Here is a 27,018-nt window from a genome sequence, read left to right on the forward strand (position 1 = left end):
GCAAAAGGCTATTCATTCCTTCAACTTTTGATCTTTTGTTACTTCGTTTTGCTTCCATCTCATGTAAAGAACTTTACTATTATAAACTTGTAAAATGTATAGTACATATTACATGGTTTGAGTTTGAGCACAAGAATGAGGAACAAGAAGATCCAGTAATAAACTTATTATTGATCTATGAAGGAATGCACAATGAAAAAACAACATTATTTAAAGCCATGACATCTCAACTAGTTAAGATAAGTCCATCACCCGATAAAAATATGATTGTGCTAAATATTAATAAGTCTTAGACAACTCTCACTTATGAGTTTTTGAGTTGAATTGAGTCTAATCATTCTTAATATTATATCAGAGTCTGACCCTTCCGATTAGCCACTCAGTCCTGTAAATTTCATGTTAGATATGCAGATTAAAATATGTTGAATCAATTCTTATATAATCTAGACAATCTTATCTGTATGAGCTAGGTTTTATAGTTGAGTTAGTTCTAATAATTTTTATAATGTTTTCCTGCATGCTATTTCTTTGACATGAGGATGAATTGAATCGGTGATAATGCATGCTCTTATTTATCAAAAGAAAAAAGATAATGTCTATCTTGGATTCTTGGTCCATATTACTTTCACTTCCATAAATTCAAGCGGTGGCAATACTAGATCAATTATATGTACGTAAACAAACAAAAATAATTTAAGTTGTACTGTTTTTGGAATAGTACACTTCAAAATGTGACACATGCAATGTGTCTTTTTCAAGTAGTCATAGTGATTATTGATTGTTATAATTTTGAAAGGTGTGATCAGGAGGGGAAAGCAAATTGCGCCTTGAGTTCTTTAATTTCGTGAGATTAAATCTACAAAATCAGCTCAAAAGGTAAAGGTTTTAATTAAACTTTTTTGAGAGTTTTAATGAAAGTTTCTAAAGAGAAGCAATAAAGGGACAAAGGTAAAAAGAGAAAACAAAACATGTTCTCATTTTTACGAGGCATATATAAAATAAGAAAAGCACAAGTTTTGGAGTATTCCAGTAAGGTATCTATCGGTGTCCATTTATCACTATCATCATTTCTACTAGTGAAAATGAATTGACTAGAAATCTACCTGAAGTTGATACAATAATATATGTATATATAGGCATATGAAAACAGAAAATGGGTGCAAAGTATAAACTACCTTTATTTATTTATTTATATATATATTGGTGCTTTTTTATTTGGTATATATTAAGGAATTCTCTTGTGGCTAAACAGTGGCCACGTTAACCATATAATAATAATTATTCCCCTCATAGGATAGCTTCACATCTATTTCTACCACTTTCTGCTTTTTCTTAATTATTCTTCCCTCAAGAAGAATTCAAAATAAGTTTATAATAATAATATAAATCATCTCTATTAAATAATGTCTTATTCTTTATTCCAAACTCATTAGAATATTAATGCATTTTGTGCCTCATGCCATAACACTATTCTCATCCATTATATGGGAAGTTGTGTTGGGAGGCAGAGGTTGGTTTTAAATGCTATCGGTACTTGTTATAGGATCTTTTTCGAATGTGAATGTTTCACATTTTTTTATTTATTGTATTAATCCAAACATAACATATTTACACATAAAACATCACAATATGTTTGACCCTTTCATCCATTAACTAATTTAGGTTCTTGCCGTCAGTAACTGAGACCTTTTTTTAAAACAAAATTTGATATTTAATTTTTAAATAAATACGTGTATTTAACTTTAAACATGTAAAAAAACATTCCTAATGATAACTTTCGTAATTTAGTAGACAAACACTAAATCAAAATATTTTAATTGATATAAATAAACAATGGTTGCAATTAAACACGTGTTTGTTTTCTGTTTTAGAATACTAAGTGCTAAGCACATAGGATGAATGATTAATTAGAATGAGATGAATAGATAATGCCAAAGAAGAGATACCAACAAGTTTTGTTTTGCATGTTTGATTCTCCATTGGATTCGAATCTTGTGGTTGGAAAATGTCTGCTAAGAGAGTTAGCCCCATATACATGTGGATATTCCCGACTGAACATGATTGTCTACGAGGATACATATGAGGAAAAAAAGAAAAAGAGATGAACATAAGGCAAGGTTAGTGGAAGGAAAAAACTCAAAGCATTAGAGTGAGAGTGGGACAGTTAGTCACCTACCTCAACTGTTTCTCATAAATCATAATATTATATCCATTTTCTCTTCTCTATGTATATTTAAGACTTGTTGTCTTTATCATCATTCACCTCTCACATACCATGCCACTTACTCACCAATAACTAAGGACTCTAATTTATTTGCTTGGTATTGTTGAATTTCTTTTGGTTTTTTTGCTACAGCAACATGAGTAGTAGTGAGGAAAAAAAGCCTGAGACTTTGAGTGATGAAGAACATGATGCTGCAACTTTTTCTTGCAGAAGAATAGTTTCTCTTCCTGTCCAAACGGTACTTTATGCTTTTCAACCTGTGTTTCTGCTTTGTTTCTATTCTAGGACTTGTCTGTATTTTAAACTCTTGAAGATGTTTCCTTTTACTCACAATTTTTGTTTTCTTTCTGGTTTTTTACTTTCTCTAATCAGTTATCTCATGTTTGGTGATTTTATTTCACCCCAGCTTGATTTTTTTATTTTGTTTGGATAATTTCTTCAAGACCATGATTTAAAAGTATGTTTTTTGAACTTTGTTTTACAATAGCTTCAGGACTTACGTACAAAAGATTTGATTTTTGTTTTTAAAAACATTTGGAGCTTAATCCTTCTTAATTTTCAACAACTATATAGGTGGAAAATATTAATATATTTGATTCTGTGAGTTTTTTCCTCATAATTGCTAGCATGTTTCATCTGCTTTTTTGTGTATGCATGAAAGCTTAGTTCAGTGAGTGTCCTGCACTTTGATTTTAAAATGGTGTCTCTTTATCTTCAATGGTATTGAGTTTCTTAAAAGTGAGATTTCCCAGATTGAGCTTGCAGTTGAATTTCACCAATTGTATTGGTGGGCTCTTGCAGTCATAAATCATTATAAAATTGGGCATAAGATTTACTGATTTCTTGAGACTATTATGCCTCAGAGTTCTGGATCTTTTGGTAGATGCTTAATTGAAAAACATGTCTATCCTTCAGAAGATTTCAAAGTTAAAGGACTACATATGTATTTATCATTTGAATATACACTCAATGCATAGTATACTTCCCTACTTCCAGTAGTTTAATAGAAACAATTTGAGTGGAAGAAGTTGCTTATAAAAAGGTTAAAAGGCATATAAATTCATTAGCCCAGTTTTTATTAGTCTAATTGTATTGTACTTTAGTGTGTTTCAAAATAACACTATGTAAAAAGAATGAGTGACCACTTTGGTGATAAGTTTTATTGGTTGTAATGTGGTTCAGTTGTATTTCATGCCTATGCTGCTTTCTTTAATCTATTCCATACTGTGTTTGTAGGTTGATGATCCAATGGGGATAACTGAAGAAACCACACATGTTCCTCCTCGGAAGCGACAAAATCTTCTCCTAGAAATACCTTCAAGAACACCAGAGGAGTGCTCTCAAGATTTTGTTGCAATCAAAATGCCGATGACACCAAGTCCAACTCCCACTCCCAAGAGAGTGAATTTTCTCGTGACTTCTCGCTCCGTTGATGCTCCAACAAATAATGCTCATATGCCTCCAACTCCAAATTCTAGAGGCAAATCATCCAGAAGAAGCATCCTACCAAAATTGAGCTTCAGGTATAGGACTCATACAGATATTGAACAGGCTACTGCTGCAGCTCCTGAAGGTTCCTCTTCAGGCTATCGAGTAAAGCCTTCAATCTCAAGATCATTGTCCCTTTCTAAGATATTTACACCAAGGATTAAGAGAACATCATCATCACCAGTAGACGAAATTGGTCATTCAAACACTGAGTCTGTTCATGGTGGAAGTGTTGGTGGTCTTCTAAATGTAAGATTTCATTTACTATAATTAGTAGAACATAGTGAGTTATTTATATTCCACCCAAACTTGTTGTTCCAGAAAGGTTTACTAGAAGAATAATTTGTTTATGTTGGAACAGTTCTTTTACCATAGGAAGATCAAATTTTGAAAAGTGTAGTATTCATGGCCTTTCTTTGAGAGTGATGTTTTTAAGTTCCCCTTCTCTAAGTTGTAACCTATTACTTCCTTTTGCAGAAAAGAGATGCTCAGCCACAAAAGAAGATAGCTCGCTCTCTTTCGGTGCCTGTCAACAACAAAGACAAAAGCATAAAGAGGATGGATTCATTTTTCCGCATTATTCCTTCCACTCCACGAGTAAAGGAAGGAAATGAATTGATCACATCCCCAACAAACGATACTGGTATCTCATAATAAACTCTTGCATTTGCACTAATGAAAAATGATAGGATTTTCTGTCAATTTTCTAATAGGATTCACCGGATTGACAGGGTTATGATGTGCCAAGCGCTAGTAGTATTTAGTTATTAACAGTTAGGCAAAGTGTCAACAGATTATGTGAAAGACTGCTTCTTAAAACAGTTCAAAATACATTCCCTCGGAGTATCATATTGTTTACTTTATTTTTGACCTTTTCCCCGACTTTCTATCCAGGCATTTTGGTTTAATTTGTGAGTTCAAAATTCTTCACTGTTTCTAATCCTACATGCAATTAGTAACATGCCTTAAATCCTTTATTGGTTCAGAAAACGATGACGGTGATGGTGAAGATATAGCTGAAGAAGAGGCTGTGTGTAGAATTTGTCTGGTTGATCTATGTGAAGGAGGTGAGACCTTCAAGTTGGAATGCAGCTGCAAAGGTGAACTTGCTCTTGCTCACCAGGAATGTGCTATTAAATGGTTTAGTATCAAGGGTAACAAGACCTGTGATGTGTGCAAGGAGGAAGTCCGGAACCTACCTGTCACTCTATTACGTATTCAAAGTGTTCGAAATCAGAATAGTGGAGCAAGGTCTCAGCTTGAACATGTAAATGGATACAGGTATTCGATCCAGTTCCTACTGGTGGAATGAACTGTCCTTGTTATATCATTATTTATAGGTTCTTGTGCCATGGATTATTACTATAGAGTTGCTTTTTATTTGTCTGCTCAACTCGATAGGGTTTGGCAAGAAGTACCGGTGCTTGTCATTATCAGCATGCTTGCCTATTTCTGTTTTCTTGAGCAGTTATTGGTAAGAAAGAATAGCAATCCTCTCATTACAATCAAAATTACAGTCTTGTATAGACTCAGTTATTCAACTATCTGCAGGTTGGAAAAATGGGAACCGGTGCAATCGCCATATCTCTTCCATTTTCCTGTGTGCTAGGTCTACTCTCCTCCATGACATCATCAACCATGGGTAGGTTAATAAATATTGTCATGATTCTTTTCGGGAGAGCTCACCATACTTCATAAATTTACGATCCGGAATTAGTCGCTGATTATACCAACCTTGACTTTTTTTTAAAAACTTTTATGTCCAGTGAAGAGCAGGTTCATATGGATTTATGCATCTTTCCAGTTTGCTCTGGTGGTTCTCTTTGCACATATATTTTACTCCTTGGTAATGGATTTTTGAATGAACTTCTTGTTACCAATATTTTTCACTTAGAAGCATTAGCATTCTGACTTCTTTTACTCTCTTTGCAGGTTCATGTGCAAGCAGTTCTGTCAATCCTTCTTGCCACATTTGCTGGCTTTGGTGTGGTGATGAGTGGAAGTTCTATTCTTGTGGAGGCTTTTAGATGGAGAAGAAGATGGCAGGCTTTATCAGAACAGCAACATAGTCTTCAACTGATGACACAGCCAGTACAAAACTCTCGGCCTGTTAACACGCCGCATTCAGACCCTGCCGACGACAACTCTCAACCTGTGGTGCAAGATCAACAGAACTCAAGTCAAGGCTGAATTGATGTTTTTGAGATTTCTTTCATATTTTTAACAAACTAAGGGCTGCAGCTGCTTGTTTTTCAGTTTTCATTCAGGTTTTGGCAGAACATAGTGTGTATAGGTATCTAAAGATTATATTGTACAGCTAGTGTTACATGGATTTAGAAATAGCTTCTTTTGCTATGGAATATATGTTTATTTGTACTGAGTATTTAAGCACATTAAAATCAGGAGAATGAATTTGTTTTTTGGTCAAAGTGAGAGACAATGATTGAGGAAATTTATGTTAATTACTAGTGATGTACTAAATTAAGTGGAGTTTTATGCCCTTCTATGGTAGGAATCAAACACTTTTTCCACATAAAATGGCACCAAGATGCTTATTAAGCAAACACTTGAATTATAACTTGTTCTCATAGTTGTTCTGACCAAATCATTGGTCATAAGTCTATCCATTTATATTGTCTTCACTCTTTCCTTCTTGTTGAAGTAACCTAAAGTTGTCATGCACTTTCTTTCTGCTAAAAATTATCATGTATTTTTATGTGATTGTGATGACTTTATTTGATTAGTGTCTATGGTGGACTTAACACCCCTTTCTTATAAAGGTGGAAACCTCTAAATCTTTAATTAGTGCTGATTTGGTTGCCATCATATCATATTTTTATGACACCTTACCAAATTTTGTCCCATAAAATATTGTCGGCCATAATCACATATGATAAAGAAGTTTGTTTTACTATTCTGTTTCAAAGTTGATAGTGAATGGTCATCTACTTCTCCCTTTCTTTTCGGAAGGATAAAAAATTAGATTGGCGTGTTATGTTTGAATATCACTTTCTAAGGCATTGGCAATTGAAGGATCTTTACACCTATCCAAGCCTCATTGTGCTTATCAATTATTAGAAGATTTCCTACCAATAAAGATAAATGACTTTGGGTCAACTATATAGATAATTTTGTGGTTTCTTCATACTAGTTTTTTTGTAATAGTAAAAGTTTATTTATATGATATTGAATAGCTAGAAGCCCAAGCCCTCAACTAATTAGTGAGTTTTGATTTACAAAAATATATTACTTAACTTAGCTTTTCATTCATTTTGTCTCAACCCAAAAACTCTTCCTTGACTCAAACTAGAAGCCCAAGCCCTCAACTCCCGTACATAAACTCTTATTCTATCTTAGTTGTTAATAGTGTGGGAATGAATAATGAATAAATTCTTGATTCATCAATAGGGGCTTCTGTTTGTGCCTTGGAATTGAGGGAATGAAAAGGCTGTGTAGAATGTTAAACAGAGCTCAAACATATAATCAAGAAGTTGTAATAGCAAACTTTCATCTCTAAGGAATTATCCATTGTCTAACACGTTTCTCCATAGCCAATTAACATCACCTTGCTAGTCCAATTCCACCTTATTTGAACCACCCATAAATGGTTTACCTCTTGTATCACTTCACCCTTAAATAAGAAACTAATTAATTTTCTCGATAAATATTGTTCTCAAAAATCGAATATTTCTAAATTCTTCTAGTACAATATTCTATAACAAATAAGATAAGGCAGACCAACATTTCATTAATAACCAATATCATTTAATAAGGTTTGAAAAAGTCAATCTAAAAACAGTACTTGCATAAACACATGTTTATTAAAAAGCACAGTCAATGAAACCCCTCTATTTCATTAGAATTATATTTGAAAACGACAATAATACTTAAAACAATTATCTTTGATAATGTGAAAGCATTTGATTAGACGGTGTTTATTTATGTAAGTTTTATTCAAATTTATCTCTAGCATATGTTCCATGACTAATGTGTAAGGAAAATTTAAGTTTGGTTATTACCCTTACGTTGAAAGAATTAGTACTGGAATGTCCCTAATTGTTGCATTCTAGGAAATAAAATATATTATAATAGATCATTATGAATGGTTTTGAATATTATATTTTAATTAATAAGTCAATATTAGAATTTTGTCAAAATTCATACACTTTATTTAGTCTTTAAAGTGTAAGTTGCACTTTTGAGCAACCTTATTTATCTTTAACTATATCGGGGACATTGTCAAATGGATAGACAAATGAATTTGAATGTAGATTTTAATATACATATAAAAATCATTCATCAATTCATATAAATCTATTAAAACATATTTTAAATTATATATTTTATCAATATCCAAACTTAATGAATGATTTTCAATTTATTCATTTTAGTAAATGGAATGAATGAATATCTTATCTATTTGATTTATATAATTAGAGTTAAAGTACTTTAGAAAAAATCAATTTATTTTAAATTACAATTTCAATAAAGCATTTTTTTTAAAATGATTGTTTAAAAACATGTTTTTCTTAAATCACTGTTTAAAAAATTATAGTTTAAAAAATTCATTGTTCAAACAACATGTTCTAAAAACACATTTTTTAAAAGAAAAGTATTTAAAAATAGTTTTTAAAGAAAATATATTTTTAAAACAAAATCACTTTAAAATTAGCTTTTCAAAAATATTAAGAAACACTTATGATGTTTAAGGTTTTATGTGTAGAATTTTAATAAATATTTAAATATATCATGTATTTAAAAACAAATTTTTACTATTAGGTACATTACTACACATACATTATCATTAATCTCACTATTATTTAAGTGAGAAAGTACGATTTGAGATAGTGGATTTTTTTGAAAGTAATAGACAACTTTTATGAATGTTTATTTTTTAGATAGATTAAATATTCATCTAAATAAATATATTGATACATATTCATTATATATAATAGATGAATTGAATATTCATCAAAATGGATATATCATGGATATCATTGGTATAATTGATGGTTTAGAATTGAATAATTATCAAAACTATTCATTAAATTATATTATATAATTTATATTCATTAACTCTAATAGGATAAATGTATGTACTGAGAGTAGATAGTTTTATACTCTATTTTTGATCATCCATCATTAATATCTATTTATTATTGACTCTTCACAAAATAATATAAATAATTATAAATAATATATTAATTATGTATAAATTTTTACAATGATAAAATATAGATATTACATTCTAACTTTAATAAATAAATTTGGATTGATATAATTTGGAAAAAATAACTTTACCATCATTTGAAAGGGAAGGATATACATTGAACCTAATAGTGCAATCATACGCATGGAAAGTATTAAAATAATTAATGCAAAATTTAATACAATAGTTTAAAAGGATAATAATGACCAAATTTCTATACAGGTAGCTCGCATAAGGAAAGTACAAGAATTTCTATGTATTCCCTTATTAACATATTTGTTTTGGACATATCTCAGCAGAAAAGACATAATTGATACCTGTTTCACTATTTATAGTTATTTTTAATGATAAAAGTACTTATCTTGTATTATAAAGTGTGTCATTTAATGTGTTATTGACTATGATTGCTCAAGAAAAAAATATTTATTCATTAAACTTTTAATTTGTACATTTTTTCAAACAATCACACCAAGATAAATTCGACCTTAGAAGGTGTTAGGAACACGTTCTTATGATCTACCAAACCACCCCTTCTCCACTTTCCATCTCTAATAATACTAACAGTAAATATAAAAGTTTAGTATTAAAATAATAATAATAAAAGGACCATTTGCATGCAAATTAGCTTTGTTTGAAATTGACTTGAACCAAAGTGGTTCCTTTGAATGAATCCATTGGGATCCTGTCACTATCACCCTTCTTAATCATAAGCACTTGTCAACCCTTTTCCTTTCTTTATTCAATATTTTCAATCCCACCATTTTTACGGTACAATATAATATTTTCTATCTTATTATATATATGTATATATACTCATTTCTGATTCATTTCTATGCATGTGGAATTTGTCAAAGAAGCAGCCAAACAAGACCATAATCAATGGTTGCGTGTGTATAATATATATAATCTATACACACACATACACAGCTCCATTATATATCTGTAAGATCATAGTTGAATTGTGTGATTGTACTGTTCTGTTGATAACTCTCTATTTCTTTGATTTCAGTTCCAAAAACTGTGATTAAGGTGAGGTTTTGTGTTGAGATTCAACAATGACTATGAGGGCTATGCCAGCTTCGTTTTCTGTTATCAATAGCAATGATTCTAGCTTGGGATTTGTAAGAAGTTCAGATTTTGTGAGGTTTTCTGATTTGAAGAAGAGAACTCAATATGTTAGGACTAAGGTCTCAGTTATAAGGAACTCAAAACCTGGCCAGGATAATATTGTTGAACTTCAACCTGCATCAGAAGGAAGCCCTCTTTTAGGTATAGTATTACTGTCTATTCTGTATCATGATTTTGGTTTGGTTTTGCTTTGTTCTCTTTTTTTTCTAGTGACTTGCAAGATGAATGAAAATGAATAAATGTAAATTTTGTGTGCCTCTAATACCTTCCTTAGTTCCTTTGTTGTTTCTCTTGGATGTAATAAATCAAACTTTATGTAATTTACTCGAACATTAGTGAATGTTTATACAGGGTAGGTGTCTTATGAGATATGCAATAATCCATAACTATAGGGTACTTTATAAACATTATGAAGATTAACTGGTCTAAGCTTCAAATTAACTACTTGATTGTTTCATAGTTTTGTTCAAGTGAGGGGTTTAAGCTGCAATTTCTGTATGTATCCATCACTTTCCGATGGTATTATCATTTTTTATTAATAGGGGTAGGGTAATGGCATCTTTGATTATTATTTTTAATGCTATGATGGTTATTTACTTATTCTAATTTAGTTTCACTAATGCATGGGACAATAATTTGAATGTAGTTCCAAGGCAAAAGTATTGTGAATCATTGCACAAAACTGTGAGGAGGAAAACAAGGACAGTTATGGTTGGTAATGTGGCTCTTGGTAGTGAGCATCCTATAAGAGTTCAGACAATGACTACAACTGACACTAAGAATGTTGCTGCAACAGTTGAACAGGTTACACAATCCCTCTTATGCTTTGCACTAATAGCAAAAGCTTCTGTCCAATTTAAACTGTTCCTCTTTAATTTAATTTGTGGATATAGTAGTGTTGTTTATTTGTCTTCTGTCTATATTGGTAGGTGATGAAAATAGCGGATCAAGGAACTGATATTGTTCGCATAACAGTTCAAGGGAAGAAAGAAGCTGATGCATGTTTTGAGATTAAAAACTCCCTTGTGCAGAAAAAGTATGAACTATCATATTCCATCTTAGACATTGGTTAATGAAGTGTGCCTATTATGTCATGTGTTTAACTATACTTATTTATCTATATCCAGCTACAACATACCTTTGGTGGCAGATATTCATTTTGCCCCTTCTGTTGCTTTGCGTGTTGCTGAATGCTTTGACAAGATTCGTGTCAACCCGGGAAATTTTGGTATGCTTGTGTCTATTAAATTACTAGTCTTCTTTTCCCCCCATCTAACTTTGGGTTGTGTTCTGAATCCAAATCGGTTGTCTCATGCAGCTGATAGACGGGCTCAATTTGAAAAACTTGAGTACACAGAGGAAGATTATCAGAAAGAACTTGAGCATATAGAACAGGTCAAACATCCATCTGCTATTTTCTATCACAAATTTGTGTAAAGGGCATGCAATATGCTACGCTACACCTCAATTTGTTTTCACTCATCTCTCATACATGGATCTTAGGAAGCAATGTCATGTAAAGATTAGTGTAAATATCATGACTCTTTTAAGCATTAATTGGCAGGTTTTTACTCCATTGGTTGAGAAATGTAAGAAATATGGGAGAGCAATTCGCATTGGAACAAATCATGGCAGTCTCTCTGATCGTATAATGAGCTACTATGGGGATTCTCCTAGAGGGATGGTGAGAAATTAGCAATACATATTTTTTTCATCTGTTTCTTGGTATTCAGAATTGTCTTTTATAATAACCAACTATTCGACAGGTTGAATCTGCTTTTGAATTTGCAAGAATATGCCGAAAATTGGACTTCCACAATTTTGTTTTTTCCATGAAAGCAAGCAATCCAGTTGTGATGGTTCAAGCATACCGTTTACTTCTATCTGAAATGTATGTCCAAGGCTGGGATTATCCATTACACTTAGGAGTTACTGAAGCTGGGGAAGGTGAGGATGGTCGGATGAAGTCCGCAATTGGCATTGGAGCTCTTCTCCAGGTATGCATATAAGTGTCTTCATATTAAATGGAAATATCCATCCATCCCTTGCATAGTATTTTGAATGCATTACAGAAATACAGTGCATGTTGATGATATAATGTTCGGCTGTTCGTTATAACATTACTGTGAGATGCAAATGTACTTGCATCAGAAAATATTTGGATCATTCGTTTTTCTTCGTAGTTTGACTGACATGCTCACAACAAGGAGCAGCATATATATGAAGCTATATCATTCACAAACCTTGTTCTAAGTGCAGGATGGGTTGGGGGACACAATTAGAGTTTCTCTCACAGAACCACCAGAGGAGGAGATAGATCCTTGCAGAAGGTTGGCTAACCTTGGTATGGGAGCATCTAAACTGGAGAAAGGAGTGGTATGATTCAAAACATTGCTTGAATTTGACATGCCTAATCTTCTACAGCCTGACATTCTGAATCTCTAATAACATACTTCCAATGCCACTTATTGTACCAGGCACCTTTCGAAGAAAAACATAGACGCTACTTTGACTTCCAGCGGCGAACTGGTCAATTGCCTGTGCAAAAAGAGGTTATATTATCAACTGTGTCAAATACATAGTCTATATATCTGAAATTGTTTTACCTTCATGTTGCACTACCAATACATTTATAACAGTAATTCATCATCTAAATTCAGGGTGAGGTGGTGGACTACAGAGGCGCCCTGCACCGTGATGGTTCTGTTCTCATGTCAGTCTCATTGGATCAATTAAAGGTAACATTTGAATTAGACTTCCCTTTCTGCATGTCTCACGGTTTAAGCGTGTCTCGTTCTGTTTATTTCCCTTTTACTGTAAGGAAATAAGTAGAGAAGCAATGTATCCATGTGTCATTCTGAAAACATTTATTGTTTCCATGACTTTTGCAGAAGCCAGAGCTCCTCTATAAGTCACTTGCTGCCAAACTCATTGTTGGCATGCCATTCAAGGTTTCCTTAATTTATTTATGTTGGATGAATGTCTTGTGTATTTAGATTGGAAGTTCTTACATAGTAAGCTCTTTGTACTCAGGATCTGGCAACAGTGGATTCGATTTTATTGCGAGAACTCCCTCCAGTCAATGACAACAATGCTGTAAGAATCTTCACTTGGCACCTTTGTAGAAACATTTACTAGTTCTGCCTCATTATCCTGGAAACTATTTATTGCATTGTGAGTTTATAAATCAGTTGGCATGAATTTCATTTTCCCTTTTCTGTTTTGGGTATTGTGATCAGCGGCTAGCTCTCAAAAGACTGATAGATATAAGCATGGGGATCATAACTCCTTTGACAGAGCAACTAGCAAAGCCATTACCCAATGCTATGGTTCTTGTAAACCTTAAGGAACTATCTACTGGTGCTCACAAATTTCTGCCACAAGGTGCTACTCTCCGCCTGAGTTTTCGTTCTTTGATTTTTTAGATTCAAAATAAATTGCACAGATAACCCTTGAGGTTTGACAAAATTTCACAAACCTTCTTTCTTGTTTTGGAGATTCCTTTTAACACAAGTTAAGGGGAGACCAACTATTTGAGTTAAAACTGTTCAATATTTAAACATGAAATTTACTCTATTAAGTAATAACATTTTCTCCATCCACTTCAAAGTTTATGTCTCATCTTATGTCAATTGATGATATCAGGCACACGCTTGGTTGTGTCAGTACGTGGTGATGAGCCTTCTGAAGAACTGGAAGTTCTTAAAGATGTTGATGCTACCATGATTTTCCATGACTTACCTTATGCAGAGGAAAAAATTAGCAGAGTACATGCTGCAAGGAGGTAAGAATGTTACACTGTGATTAATTACTATTTGCTCAAATTTGATGTTAGACTCTTAATAGTAACACACTGACACTGTAAATAGAATTCTTCTAATCTTGATATCTTTATTGTCATCAGGTTATTTGAATATTTAGCAAACAATTCTCTGAACTTCCCTGTCATTCACCACATCCAGTTTCCAAATGGGATTCACAGGTAACTTAAAAGTTCTTATTTGTTGCTTAAGATGCAAGAAATATGTGGAAGCATCTTAAAAATTAATCCATTCCATTTTCACTCACAGGGATGACTTAGTGATTGGTGCTGGTGCTAATGCTGGAGCCCTTCTTGTTGATGGGCTTGGAGATGGGCTTCTTTTAGAAGCTTCAGACAAGGATTTTGAGTTCATTAGAAATACATCTTTCAATTTGCTGCAAGGCTGCAGAATGAGAAATACAAAGACAGTAAGTAGTTTAAACTTTAAAGCATAGGCAAGAGCTTGATTGGATATAAAAATATACATAGATTTGATATTTATTTGTATGCCTAAATTGTGTTGTAGGAGTATGTGTCATGCCCATCCTGTGGTAGAACTTTGTTTGATCTTCAAGAAATAAGTGCAGAAATTCGGGAGAGGACATCGCACCTGCCCGGTGTCTCGGTAAGGAACTAACCCTTTTTTGAGCTCCTAGCCCCGCTAGTATTGTAATATTTGTATAATGTGTATTTCTATTTGTTTTATGCTTCATGCTTGCATCAGATTGCAATCATGGGTTGCATTGTGAATGGACCTGGGGAGATGGCTGATGCTGACTTTGGTTATGTGGGAGGTGTTCCTGGAAAGATTGACCTTTATGTTGGAAAGGTAACTTGTTCTCTATGCCTGAATTACTAAAACCTAACATTCTGAAACAGAAAACCCAACTTTTTATGCTGAATGAAGTTTGACAGTATTATTACAAACCAAAATGATTGTGTTATACAATTGTGTTATCATAAAATTTCAATAAAAAAAGTTTCCTATATTTGAGCTCTAACATTCACATACATTAAAATGATTGTGTTATACAATTGTTGTATAAATAACATTACTTTGTTATATAATTATATATACAGACTGTAGTAAAGCGTGGGATTGCAATGGAGCATGCAACCAATGCCTTGATCGAGCTCATAAAAGAGAATGGACGTTGGGTAGATCCTCCAACAGAAGAGTAAACACCAATAATTGCCAATGATCACAGTGGTTATGTTCTGTTTTATTATATGTAATGTAAGTACTGATTTTTTGCTCATGACAAAGTTGGCATAGCAGAAATAAGGAATTTCATTTAATACATAGCTACCAATTTAAATTATGGTTTTACTGGGGAATTCAGCAATTGCAATCTGCTTATAACAACCACATTGTATATGCTTTGCACATTGCACCTATCAACAATAATACAGTGATATTCACATGATTTCCTGTAACATTGCCAATGTTAGATGGTGTGGCACTTAGCATCATGTCAAGGTTAAGACATTAAGACTTGCTTATATTTATTACCTTTATGAGGGTGATTGAAAAATGTGTTAGCGTAATTTAAGAATCTTATAAGCTACATTGTAACCCAAAAAATAAAAGCAGCAAAGATAATAGCATGAGGAAAGAGAAAAGGAGAAGTAAAGAATATAAGCACAATATTGAACAAATCTGGCTCTTGGCAAGAATTAGGTACCTAGCATTACTCTTCAGAACCAACATTTCTGCATCATCTTACTTTTGTTTGTACATTGAATGTTTATTTATTATTTTGCGTTGACTTTCGTTTATATTCCACATATTCGGCTACAGTGAATCATGCATTAGTCAACTTCCATTTCTTGTAGGCCAATATGAAAATTGGACTTCGTTTATCAGCACACCCTGATTGACAATATGAAAATTGGACTTTCCACTCTTATAAAATGTATATGTTTAGATCAAGAAAAATCATATTTTGGTTAGAAATTCAGAAGTCAACATTGGATCTGTACAGTGAAGTTGAGAAAAACAATATAAGAAACCTTTTAATGCATTTTTCATTCAAAACATTCATCTTGTTAAGGAAAACCTCCTTGCCCATCGCACCAACAAGCATTTACATAGTGCTAACTTGTGGGTTCATAATATTTCAGAGTCCAACTCCTCTCCAGTACTGGAGAGTCCAATACTGGATTTTAAGTGGAAACAATAAATATAATTTATTTTATTAAAAAATGAGTTAAAATTAGAACTATTGGATTTTTATTTTTGCCACGTGTCATGATCTTAACATGGTAATGGACTCTCCAGTAATGGAGAGGAATTGTGAATATTTCATTCTTAATTTTTGGGGAAGAAAAGCTTGTAGTCTACTTTGTAGTCTACTGGTCAATTAATATTCTTTAAAAATGGAGTTTTTGAGAAGGAAATGTAACTTTTTAAAGCTTCTACGAAATACTTTTCCAAAAACAACCTATTAAAACTTTCGAATAACTAATATTCCAGTCTTATCTTTAATTTATTTTTACCAAATTACATTATACATCTCTAAGTAAAAATAAATTATATTAATTACATTATACATTATTTTAATTTATTTTTACCAAATTACATTTATACATTCTAATATTAGGTTCTAATTAAGTAGTAAAAAAATACTTTGTTCCCTAATATTAGAACCTTAGGACATAAATACAAATACAAATACAAATGTAACTAGTTAATATAGCTAACTCATAAAGTTTCTTAGTTTTACAAAGTTATCATTTATAATATTTCTCCAGTAAGCATAAGGGTGAAAATGAAAAATATGTTAATGCAATATGAGGGAAATGATTGATTCACTAATAAATAGTATCATACAAACATAATGAATGATAATACAATTAATTTAAAACAAGATAAAATCACAATAAATTGAAGATACACACAATAAAATGATTGATTCACTAATAAATAGATACACACTGAATATGGATTCCCCTTGCCAAAGCCAAAGAATATAAAAATTCAATAAACCATTCCACAAACTCTATAGAACAAGGAACTAAATAAGAAATTGTAATTTGTAAAAGATGATCAAAGTAGAAACAAAAAATATGTATGGAACTAAGTAGAATAGTGAAGAGTAAAACTAAAACCTGTGGCCAAAGCTAAGAGGTAAAAATGAAAACACGCTTTTCTAAAGAAGCTCTCTCCTCGCAGCGTTACCAAACTGAGATCGCTCTATGTTTTGGCGCCGCTTCCGATAAACCACTGTTCCCACTACGATCACACCAGCGCTTAATATTACTCCAACCGCTATCCCTGCCTTCTTCGCCGCTTTCGATTTTCCCGAGGACTCGCCGTGCGCATCTTTCACCGTCGTGATGCTAACTACCTCGTCGTGTGACGCTGGCTCCGGCGCCGGAGAGAGGGAGCTATCGGGCGAAGGAGATGGAGGCGAGTCCAGCGAAGTTGGAGTTGGTGCCGGTGCTGGCGAAGGAAGTGGCGGTGGAGTGGTTGGGGCAGGGGTGGGGGAAGGAGGGAGAGGTGATTGCGGCGCCGTAGCAGGGGAGTTAAGCGGTGAGTGGGCGGAGGAAGTGGTTTTGAGTGAAAGAAGGAAGAGAAGAGAGAAGGAGAAAATTGAGATTGTAGAAATGGGCATTGTTTGAATTGAAGAGTGTAGGATCTGAAGTGGAAAATGGAGAGAAAGAAGAAAGAAGAGAAAGAAGAAAGAAGAGAAAGAGAGAAAGAGAAAGAGAGAAAGAGAAAGAGAAAGAGAGAAAGAAAGGGAAAGTGAGTAGATCTGAAAAGTGAGGATTAGATTAGATATGATTTGATATGATATGGGGAATATTTGATTGAAGGAATAACTGTGGTAGCTGGCTAGGCTAACAAAATTCGAGGGAACTTATTCCACTCATACACATTCTAAAATGGTTACTTTACATCTTCTATCTCTTTTTTTCATTATTCAAACAACTAAACTTTATTAAAACTACCTATTAATCAATAATATTGAATGAGGAGTTATTGGTTTATATTTTTTTCTCCTTTTGTCTTTTAATGTTGTTTAAGAAATCAATACAATTAACTTTTTTTTTTTGGGTATTAGAATATCGTTACATCATTTATTAAATAATTAATCTCTTTTGGGTGGTTGTTTCTCCTGACCATTGTTATTTATAAGAATTAAACTCTTAATTTTTTGGTCTTTCTGATAATCTAATAAGAGAGTTATATTATTAGAGCGACATCTTATTATATAAGTAACTAGTTTTATTGATAGGCATATTCAAATTGGAAATATCTTATAATAAAAATGATATGAAATATAGCCTTTGCATATCTAAGAAACTTTCATAAATTACATTTATACAATTGTTTGTTTAGTTTGACAAAAAGTTATTTAAATTATTTCATAAAAGATCAATTTTATGAATAATTATGCAACTTTTAATGATGTTTGAAACGAGCATATTATAGGCCTTGTAAAGTAGAGAATAATTTGTTTATAAAAACTATTGAAACAAAAGTATTTGACAAAATTAATCAACTAGTTGACAAATATAAACTTATATAAAAAGTATAGTAACTTCCTCTATATCATATAAGAACGTTGATTAACTTATAACGGTAAAGAAAGCTCTAGATCTATAATGAAAATGACTAAATTTTGTGTGTAGTATATCATTCTCTAACTCTACTCAATACCTGTGTTTTGGTGTATTTTATACGAATTGTAATAATATTCTCAAGTATTAGCTCTCTTTTGAAGTGTAGAGATAAAAAAATATATATATTGACTAAGAAAGTGCATAATTTGGCAGTGTCTACTATAAGAGATTTTATGTTTTGAAATGGGACAAACTGGACAATAACAACGGACGTGCACTTGTAAGATGTAATATTAACTTGTTTGAGAGCTTGTTTTTACTGAATTATTAGGTATTTATGATTTAACCCAGAATGTTCATTTATTATTTCTCCGTTTCTTAATTATTTCCACTTTTTAATATTATAGTAGGAAATTAAAGGATTATAAATTATCATTTTCTTTTTTATTTACTCGTCTTATTATATTATGATAAAATCATTTACAACATTCGTTCCAAGTGTCTTATTAGCAAAATAAATTGGCTTTCTTCAAGTGTACAAAACAACAAATTTTATCAATCCTATTAACTAGTGTCCACATTTGTGTAATTAAATTACTAGAGTGTCGACATTTGTGTCTGTGACCAATTTTATAACTCCTATTAACTAGAGTGTCAACAATTTATGTATCACACCCGGTATTCTTATTTTATGATTTTAAATATTCAATTTTATATATTTCATTTTAGAGAATTATAGTTTAATACTTTAATTTATTGAGTATATTTTATATTATAATTTTTTATTTATTAAAATGTCCAATTTAAAGTGAGAGAAGTAGTTAATCTCTCGAGGATGGTTAATGTGATGATGATAAACTACAGTTATAGAACTTTTTTAATTAAGCGCAAAATAAGTAAAAATTACTCAATAATTGTACTAAAACCATATTTTTCCTTTATAGATAGTAAGTATAGAATAGATATATTACCAACACTTTGTTTGTTGAAAGTAATTACTACATTTGTTCCAAATTAAGTGTCTTAAGAAAATAAATTTGTCAATTTTTATCTATCTCTTTAGAGAACTAAGACAACTTGATTGTTTTTACAATTCTACTCCTACCTATTACAAAAGGAGCCTTTTGGAATTGGTCCTTTTGAGTTGTTCATATAAGGCTACTACACTAAAATATACTAACTTTGTGAGCGAAGAGTGCAAAACATGCACGATTTCTGATTAATGTAAGCAAGGATAATATCCTAAAATGATGGTGCATTATTAATAATTAAAGTCTCAACTTCTCATCCAAAATACTAAAACATAAATGATGCAAAAGTTGAAGCTAATACATATGCTACCTCTCATTTCTCCACTTCCTTTTGTTCTTTTTTTGGACAGGAAAAGTAGACAGTCTTAACTAACTAGTTTCATCTATTATGAATCATACCTCTTTATATGTAAAAATCAGCTAACTCATAATTCATCCTTCAGGTCGGTACTGCTACTCTGACTCTCCTTCACATCAGAACTCTCAAGCTTAGAAGTTGATGTTGGTTTCTCAAGCTTGAACGGGATTGATGCATGCTTCTTCAGAAACTTATAAAAGGCTACCACTGTACGATCCGCATCAACAGTAATCTGCAGAGTACAGAAACATGAACCATATATATATATATATTAGATTCATCATCATCTAGTTATAAATTATATGCAGTAATGAAGATTCAGGATAGAAATTGCTTAATATTCACATACAGGGTCAGAACTCTTCTTTCCTGCTGGAAAGAAGAGAAGAGTTGGGAATCCATCAGCCTGCAAAGTGAACATAACTTAGTACAAATGCATTCTTGAAGAAGATTATTTCTTTGATGTAATGGTAAGTTGAAAATTAAAAACCTACCATGAGCTGGACCAAATGCCATTTTAATTGATAATAGCAATAATACATACCATACACTCAATTTTGCCTTACCTTTGCCCTGGGATGCTCATTAGTTGTTCCGTCCATCTTGGCTATTACAATAGACTCAATGCCGCGGAGATGTTTGGCAAGCTTGTTGTATGTTGGTTCCAGAGCTTCACAGTGGCCACACCACGGAGCATAAATCTAACATGTAAAAGCCATTAAATTAATACGAACAAGGTGCACAAGCAAATATGACTTGGAAAGTAGTGGCTTGGAGTTGCACCTCAAGCAGGACGTCTTTCGACTCGTCCAAGACAATTTGATCAAAGTTATCCCCAACAACAATTTTCACATCACCATCATTCTGCCATCATGTTAGGAAACTAGTTAGAACTAAAAAACTGGGCGTTAGAATGTGGCTGGAATACAAAATAACGTACACTTTCAGGAACTGGATCTGACTTCAAGAAAGGTTTTAACATGTCTTCAAGGAAATCTTTCCCAAATGCCTGAGAAAAATAGATTCAATTTTTTAGCTAACAATCTCACTTCAGAGCCTTGCTAAAACACGGAAGAAAGCATTCATGTACATTCCATAACATAGTAATGAAATGCAGAGATCCCCAGACAGGAAGAGAGAAGAGTACCTTAAGTTTGTCAACAGAAACCTCTTCATCAAACACAAATTTTCTTCCATCATCATTTCCTGCGAATGCAAGTACCTACATTGGAAATTTAATGTGTTACTTAAAGTTTTTAATTAAATGATGTAGGATGAGAGTCTTGTGACTCAGCCATCCACTTAAATAAAATTAAGAAAGTGAGAAAATTAAATTTTTGATAAAAGAAGGAAGGTGGAAGTAATTATTACCTTTGGATCACTCCCAGTGATACCAAAATAATCTGCAACTGGCTTACCAACATCTTCATTATCCATTTCCACATGAACAAAGATCAGCTGCAACAGATCATCGGAGAAAAAAATATTACTGAAAAACTAAAATTATTTTGGGGGGAAGGGTGGGTGAACTATTAAAAATTATAATTAAAAGTGTGGACATAAAGAGCAAAATATATGGACATAAAGAAAGATTGAATTTGAGATATCAGCAAACCCAGCACTCAGATTAGCAGTATCAAATACTGACTCTGATGATTTTAAAATAAGAGCAGGGCGACTAATTATAGAGAGGCATAACCCATGTTAGTATTTCTGAAATTCAAAACAAGTTCGTAATTGTTAAAAGTTCAAACTAATTGTACAAACCTATGCAAATTCAAACTGGCTCTGTATTATGCTTTGTTTAAAAATTGGTTTTTGAACCAAACCAACTTGACACCAAAATATTGTTTGGCAGATATTGGTGTATCATAATTTGTCAATGTCAAAGAAGTAAAAAGAATTGGAGGAACTTAGAGATTTACAAACAGGAAACTTATGGTTAAAAAGGAAGTGATTGCTTTAAAACCCATTATAGGTGATATAGTTTTGAACTCAATGAGACCTGAAAAGTGAAGTAAGAATTAGTTTTCAAAATCCCAGTAAGTACCAAACACGAGATTTTACAAGTAACCCCCTTTATACTAGTTGTCCAGATTTTTTCGTTTGGCAAATACGACCATAGAAAACTACATATAACATTCATTAGCTCAATCCGTGTCTTTTAAACTACCTTATACTTTATCCCACTCTACTTTCATGATCCGCACAGCAGTGTGCTACCCCAGACTTCTTATAAACACCAAAGCTATCCTATTTTTTTATTTGCACTTTTTATGACATAGAAGGTATATACAATTATACAAATTAGTGTAGACTACAAAGAAAAAATGCCATAACAGATATATTAAATAATAGCTTCTGAAGAAACATACCTTCCCCTTGAAAACTTTTGCTACTTCTTGAAATATTGGAACAAACTTCTCTGAATCCTTTTTAGTGACAAACAGCAACAACTAAAAGAGATGTTTGAAACACTTTTAGAAGTCTGTTACTATGTCATGATTCACGGTTCAAAGAATATTTCTTCCTAGATTAACAATACATACAAAAAGATACAGAATATTAACAATTACCTGTTTCTTGATTTGACTTTCAAAGATTGATGGGGCATTCTCTCTTGTAAAAGTTGTAACCAAAGGAAGCTTGTTGGAAGATACAAAGTCTGCTATTGCAGATTTTACATATTGGCCATCTGCAGAAACATCATAAGATATATCAAATTTCCATGTAAAAACTTCAGAATGTTTTTTATTGGAGTTTGGAGAGGCAAAAAAACAAACCAAAATGGTTGATCTTGTCCTCCTCTTTCTTGAGCAAGACCAAAGCAGGGCGTTTGGAATTTGGGTCAATATGGAAAAGTTTTGCCACATCAGGGTTCACTGTTTGATAAAAATTGACATCATCCTCAAGTTTTGATGCATTAGCCAGCTCCTCACTATCAGCACCCTGCATGTTATGATCAAAAAAATAAAAGAAGAATCAGGCATTACAGCCAACAATTTAAAAGATTTAATAATTGCAGCTCACACCCATCACCATCAGCTTAATGCCTTAATCCAAGGAATCAACAAACGCAAGCGATAGTAACAAAATTTGCCTTATTATGACTGATTAAAATAATAAAATCACGAACTCATCAAAGCTTCTTAAAATCGACATTTAAGTTACAAAAACCAAGATAAAATCCACTTGCATCGTCTTTGATGATCAATTAGACAGTGTATGATGCATGAAAGAATGAAACGTAATGTTCTTCACTACTATTATCTTTGCCTCTTTGGTTCAACACTTCAGCCCCTTTTACAGGAACCTAAGATTTCCTACCTTTTAAAACTACATCATGCCATGCTCTGCGTACAAAACGCACCAAAACTTTGAAATAGGACTCATGTCATGTTTGTCCTGTTCTAACTTGTCTAACAAATGCAGCTTCATCCATAATAAAGCTAAATGAGGAACAAAAATGTAAGAAACTCACCACTAGAGAATCAAGGAAGGCCAAAACAAGTTTGTTTTCAGAGGTCAAAACTCGCTCAGCATCGTCCAACGTAGTTATGTTGACTACACCAGGTCCTATCTTCTTCCTAATCCAGCTCACTATTGCATCTCTGCATTGTAACAAATAACTCAGTTCAATTCTAAATTTCTAAATAAAAACAATTCCAGTTCAGGATCTAAGCATCAATTCAGAAATGGAATGAATGAGAGTAATTAGTAACTTTACTTGGTTCTGCCACCAGTGTAAGGCTTGTGAACTCCATCGATGAAGAAGAACACAGTGGGAAAACCCTTAACATCATATTCATGTGCCAATTCCTGCTCCTCCGTGGCATCTACCTTGGCCAAAACGACGTCGTCGGATTCCAAATCGGTTGCAGCGGCAGCATACTCCGGCGCCAGGGACTTGCAATGGCCGCACCACGGAGCGTAGAATTCGACCAACACGAAGCGGTTATTCTCAACGATAGTGGTGAAATTGCGCTCTATCAATACGACGACGTGTTTGTCGTCGAATGTAGGTTCTTCTTCCTCATGGCTTGCGGGGTGGTCGAAGGCGGAGAAATCGTCGAAATCTTCGTCGGCGGCGTCTTCTTCTTCTTCTTCCTCGTCGTCGAAGTGATCGAGATCTGGGTGGTGTGAGGTGGTGACGTCATCAGGTTCGTCGAGGAAACTGAGATCTTCGTCATCGTCGTTGTCGTTTGGGAGGGAGAAAGAGAGAGAGAAGGAAGAGATGAAGAGAAGAGTGATGAGGGAGAACAAAACGACGTGTCGCTTATGACTTAGCATTGTGATAATTGAAGGTGAAGGTGAAGTGAAAGTTGGAGACAGAGGAAGATCTATATGTGTAATTGAGAAGAAGATTTAGACAGACCTTAAAATTGCGTAATAACAATTATTCAATACTGTTCGGTGCCCCATCTGTTCATTTTTTATTCATGGATAAATATTTTCTTAATTTATTGATCTTTATATCTAGGAATTTAGCATTTTCTTCACATAATTAAAGCTTTCTTCATTTATTATATCATACTGTCATCTATTTAAATTAGTACATTAGAGATAAAAATATATCAGGTAATATTTTTTTTATATTGTGACTGCTTCCTTTATTGTTTATAATTTATTAGCATTCACCTCTTAAATATAACAAAAGAGAAAAATATATATTTTAATAGTATATAAGTTTTATAGAATGTCATAGTAGTATTTATTATTTATGTTTTATTATTATTTATTATTGATATTTTAAAAATACAAATAAATAGTAAATATATATTGATTATCTACCAACCTTCACACTATACTAAATATTTATAAATCTTTACACATAAAACACACAAATATTGTACTCATATTAATCCTTAATAAAAAGCAAATACAAAATGGTAACGTGAGGAGCTTTTTAATAAATTACTAATTGATACTAAATTTATGCATCATGTTTTGGTACTGCATAAAATAATTAGGCATTACCTATCCCCACCAAGTATCGTAGTTTGAGTTTTCTAATAGAATCTTATCACATCAAATACAAAATGGTACACATGTTAGGAGAATAAATTACCATATATGTGAAACTAAATTTATGCATCATGTTTAGGTACTAAATAAAAAAATATGACTGATTAGCCAAATTAACTTACATTAATTACACTTTATTTTAATTATTTATTTTCTTAAATCAACGGACCAAATATTGAGAGGAAAAAAAAAATCTTAAATAATTTTTACCTTTCACCTATTTGATTCGTTAGATTTAAAGAAAAAAGAGACTAAAATTAAATATAATAGGGTAACTTAACTTGAGTGTAAACAAATTATTTCCTCTTTTAAAAATTAGGCATTACCTACCCCACCAAATATAATTGTGGGGAGTTTTCTTATATACCAATTAATAAATAAGAATCTCATCACTAAATGATGGATATTGTTTTTTATATATACCAATTAGTTAAGATGTTGTCACTGATATCATCTTAAAGATTCTAATACTACAATACGAGGTAAAAGGTGACATAATAATTTACGTTTTTCATTTAAAAATAATGTAAATACTGGGTTAATTTTTTATGGATATATGCCGCTATCTCTTAATGGACAGTGTAACTAAAATACGGAGTACTTCAAAAAATTGCTCACACAATAACTTAATAAAAATTATTTATTCGTTTGATTTTGAACTGGTTGAAATTTGTTTATTTTCGGGACGTTTTAATTTTAGTAGCAGAACCATACTCTACGTAAACATTTACTGTCCTCTAATTTATGCTTTCAAATCGGATTTCTAAAATGAACCTTTAATTTAAACTGGACAATGGGAAGAGAACATCAATAAACAAAAATAATAGCAATCATAAAGCTTCAACTAAAATTGTAGGACCTTACCCCAGAGGGAGCCCTTCCAGAAATTCTCAAAGGCCTGAGCCAAACCCAGGCCAGAGAGGGGGTTTGGAAATAGTTTTCAACCAGCAATAGACGCGCCTCAGTTAGAACCTCATAAGCTGCGTCATTGCCCCAAGCGCAAAGATGGTTTAGATCTTGTACTTAGCTCCAACTTTATATCAACTCTGACTTCACCTAATTTCTATTCCGAAGATGTGGGACTTTTTCTTACATTTTTCGCTTTCTTCTAATGTAAATATGGTTGTGGATAAGAGTTACAATTTCAAAAACAAAATTATACCTTGTTTCGTCTATGTGATAAGATTGTCTCTCATCTTCGTTTTGGGCTTCTCAGCTAGCTATTCTATAGAGGCTCTTTTGGCACAAGGTAATAATACATGGAGATGGACATGCTTGGTTTACTTGATGTGTTTATCTTGAACAAATGAACATGTTTGGGGTTGCTGTTGGTGGCTCAATTCCAAGACACACATTCTTGTAAAGATTTACATCACATTATAGCCAACAAATCCTTTGGTAAAGGGTGGGCAAAGCTACTAAATAGTACATATTGACTTGCAGGAGCTACGAAACACAACCAAAACATAATAAGTCTGCCCTGTGCTCCCAATACAAGTGTGACTGTTAAAGCAATCTGTTAGGGAGTTGGGATCCTCCCCATTAATGGAGAAGAAGTATACCCGAAACAAGAGAAAAAATATAATATGATTTGACATTTTTACTCTTAAGATATAAGGATATAACAATTTTTACTCAATGTGGTATTTAAGCCATGAAACACTCTCACTTGTTTTGGGTAAAGTGTCCTCATGTGTTTAAGTCATAACACACTCTCAATTCATTGAGATATTATGTTCCTTGTCGTTTTCTGTGTCTTCTATCTCTTCCTTTATTTTCCCATTATGATAAAATCAAGCTCTGTTAACACTGAAATTATTATGAGGTATATATATTACTTCTTGTAACAGTTTGATGAGGTGCTCGTAAAAGTGTTTACCGAGTTAAAAGCAAATGAGTAAACTTCACAATATCAAGATTTGAGCCACATAAACAATTTGCTAGAAAGTATAGCCTCAGCATCTCAAACAGGATTTGCCTGATATCAGAACATGTTCAACCTTTGTAAGGTAACAAATGATATCATCAGACATATTCTGTAAGAACAAAAGAAAACAAAATCATTGAACTATGTTTGCAGGACTTTACCCCAAAGGGAGTCCTTCCAGAAATTCTCGAAGGCCTGAGCAAAACCCAGGCCTAAGAGGGGGTTTGGAAATAGTTTTCAACCAGCAATAGACGCGC

At 32.7% G+C, this 27,018-nt stretch overlaps 4 protein-coding genes across 5 annotated transcripts; 2 read left to right on the forward strand and 2 right to left on the reverse strand.

Moving 5' to 3' along the window:
- Positions 2,112 to 6,215, forward strand: LOC109351649 (E3 ubiquitin-protein ligase MARCH7-like). 2 transcript variants are annotated; one of them, XR_002108254.1, is made up of 9 exons: positions 2,112 to 2,462; positions 3,461 to 3,961; positions 4,190 to 4,355; positions 4,699 to 4,993; positions 5,114 to 5,186; positions 5,264 to 5,354; positions 5,479 to 5,558; positions 5,645 to 6,073; positions 6,116 to 6,215. XR_002108254.1 is itself a non-coding variant. In XM_019593189.1 (8 exons), exons 1-8 carry the CDS (start codon positions 2,361 to 2,363, stop codon positions 5,900 to 5,902), a joined length of 1,566 nt encoding a protein of 521 aa, XP_019448734.1. In that variant the 5' UTR covers positions 2,112 to 2,360; the 3' UTR covers positions 5,903 to 6,215. The 2 variants fall into 2 exon arrangements, 1 of the variants encoding a protein (XP_019448734.1); XM_019593189.1 differs by having other exon boundaries at positions 5,645 to 6,215.
- Positions 9,876 to 15,344, forward strand: LOC109351646 (4-hydroxy-3-methylbut-2-en-1-yl diphosphate synthase (ferredoxin), chloroplastic-like). The gene is made up of 19 exons (XM_019593180.1): positions 9,876 to 10,190; positions 10,696 to 10,853; positions 10,979 to 11,085; positions 11,177 to 11,277; positions 11,368 to 11,444; positions 11,614 to 11,733; positions 11,816 to 12,046; positions 12,309 to 12,425; positions 12,527 to 12,601; positions 12,710 to 12,787; positions 12,941 to 13,000; positions 13,083 to 13,145; positions 13,289 to 13,433; positions 13,695 to 13,833; positions 13,954 to 14,031; positions 14,120 to 14,279; positions 14,378 to 14,476; positions 14,576 to 14,680; positions 14,932 to 15,344. Exons 1-19 carry the CDS (start codon positions 9,977 to 9,979, stop codon positions 15,031 to 15,033), a joined length of 2,229 nt encoding a protein of 742 aa, XP_019448725.1. The 5' UTR covers positions 9,876 to 9,976; the 3' UTR covers positions 15,034 to 15,344.
- LOC109351652 (vegetative cell wall protein gp1-like) lies at positions 16,903 to 17,550 on the reverse strand. The gene has a single exon (XM_019593191.1). The coding sequence runs from the start codon at positions 17,466 to 17,468 to the stop codon at positions 17,004 to 17,006; it is 465 nt and encodes a 154-aa protein (XP_019448736.1). The 5' UTR covers positions 17,469 to 17,550; the 3' UTR covers positions 16,903 to 17,003.
- On the reverse strand, positions 19,656 to 24,176 carry LOC109351647 (protein disulfide isomerase-like 1-4). The gene is made up of 12 exons (XM_019593181.1): positions 23,537 to 24,176; positions 23,291 to 23,420; positions 22,593 to 22,758; positions 22,386 to 22,504; positions 22,185 to 22,265; positions 21,181 to 21,267; positions 20,957 to 21,031; positions 20,750 to 20,818; positions 20,593 to 20,673; positions 20,376 to 20,510; positions 20,159 to 20,215; positions 19,656 to 20,041 (listed from the first exon to the last, which is right to left on the reverse strand). Exons 1-12 carry the CDS (start codon positions 24,097 to 24,099, stop codon positions 19,877 to 19,879), a joined length of 1,728 nt encoding a protein of 575 aa, XP_019448726.1. The 5' UTR covers positions 24,100 to 24,176; the 3' UTR covers positions 19,656 to 19,876.

Source organism: Lupinus angustifolius, chromosome LG07 (genome assembly GCF_001865875.1).
Source record: "Lupinus angustifolius cultivar Tanjil chromosome LG07, LupAngTanjil_v1.0, whole genome shotgun sequence".
In the NCBI taxonomy this organism is placed as follows: Eukaryota; Viridiplantae; Streptophyta; class Magnoliopsida; order Fabales; family Fabaceae; genus Lupinus; species Lupinus angustifolius.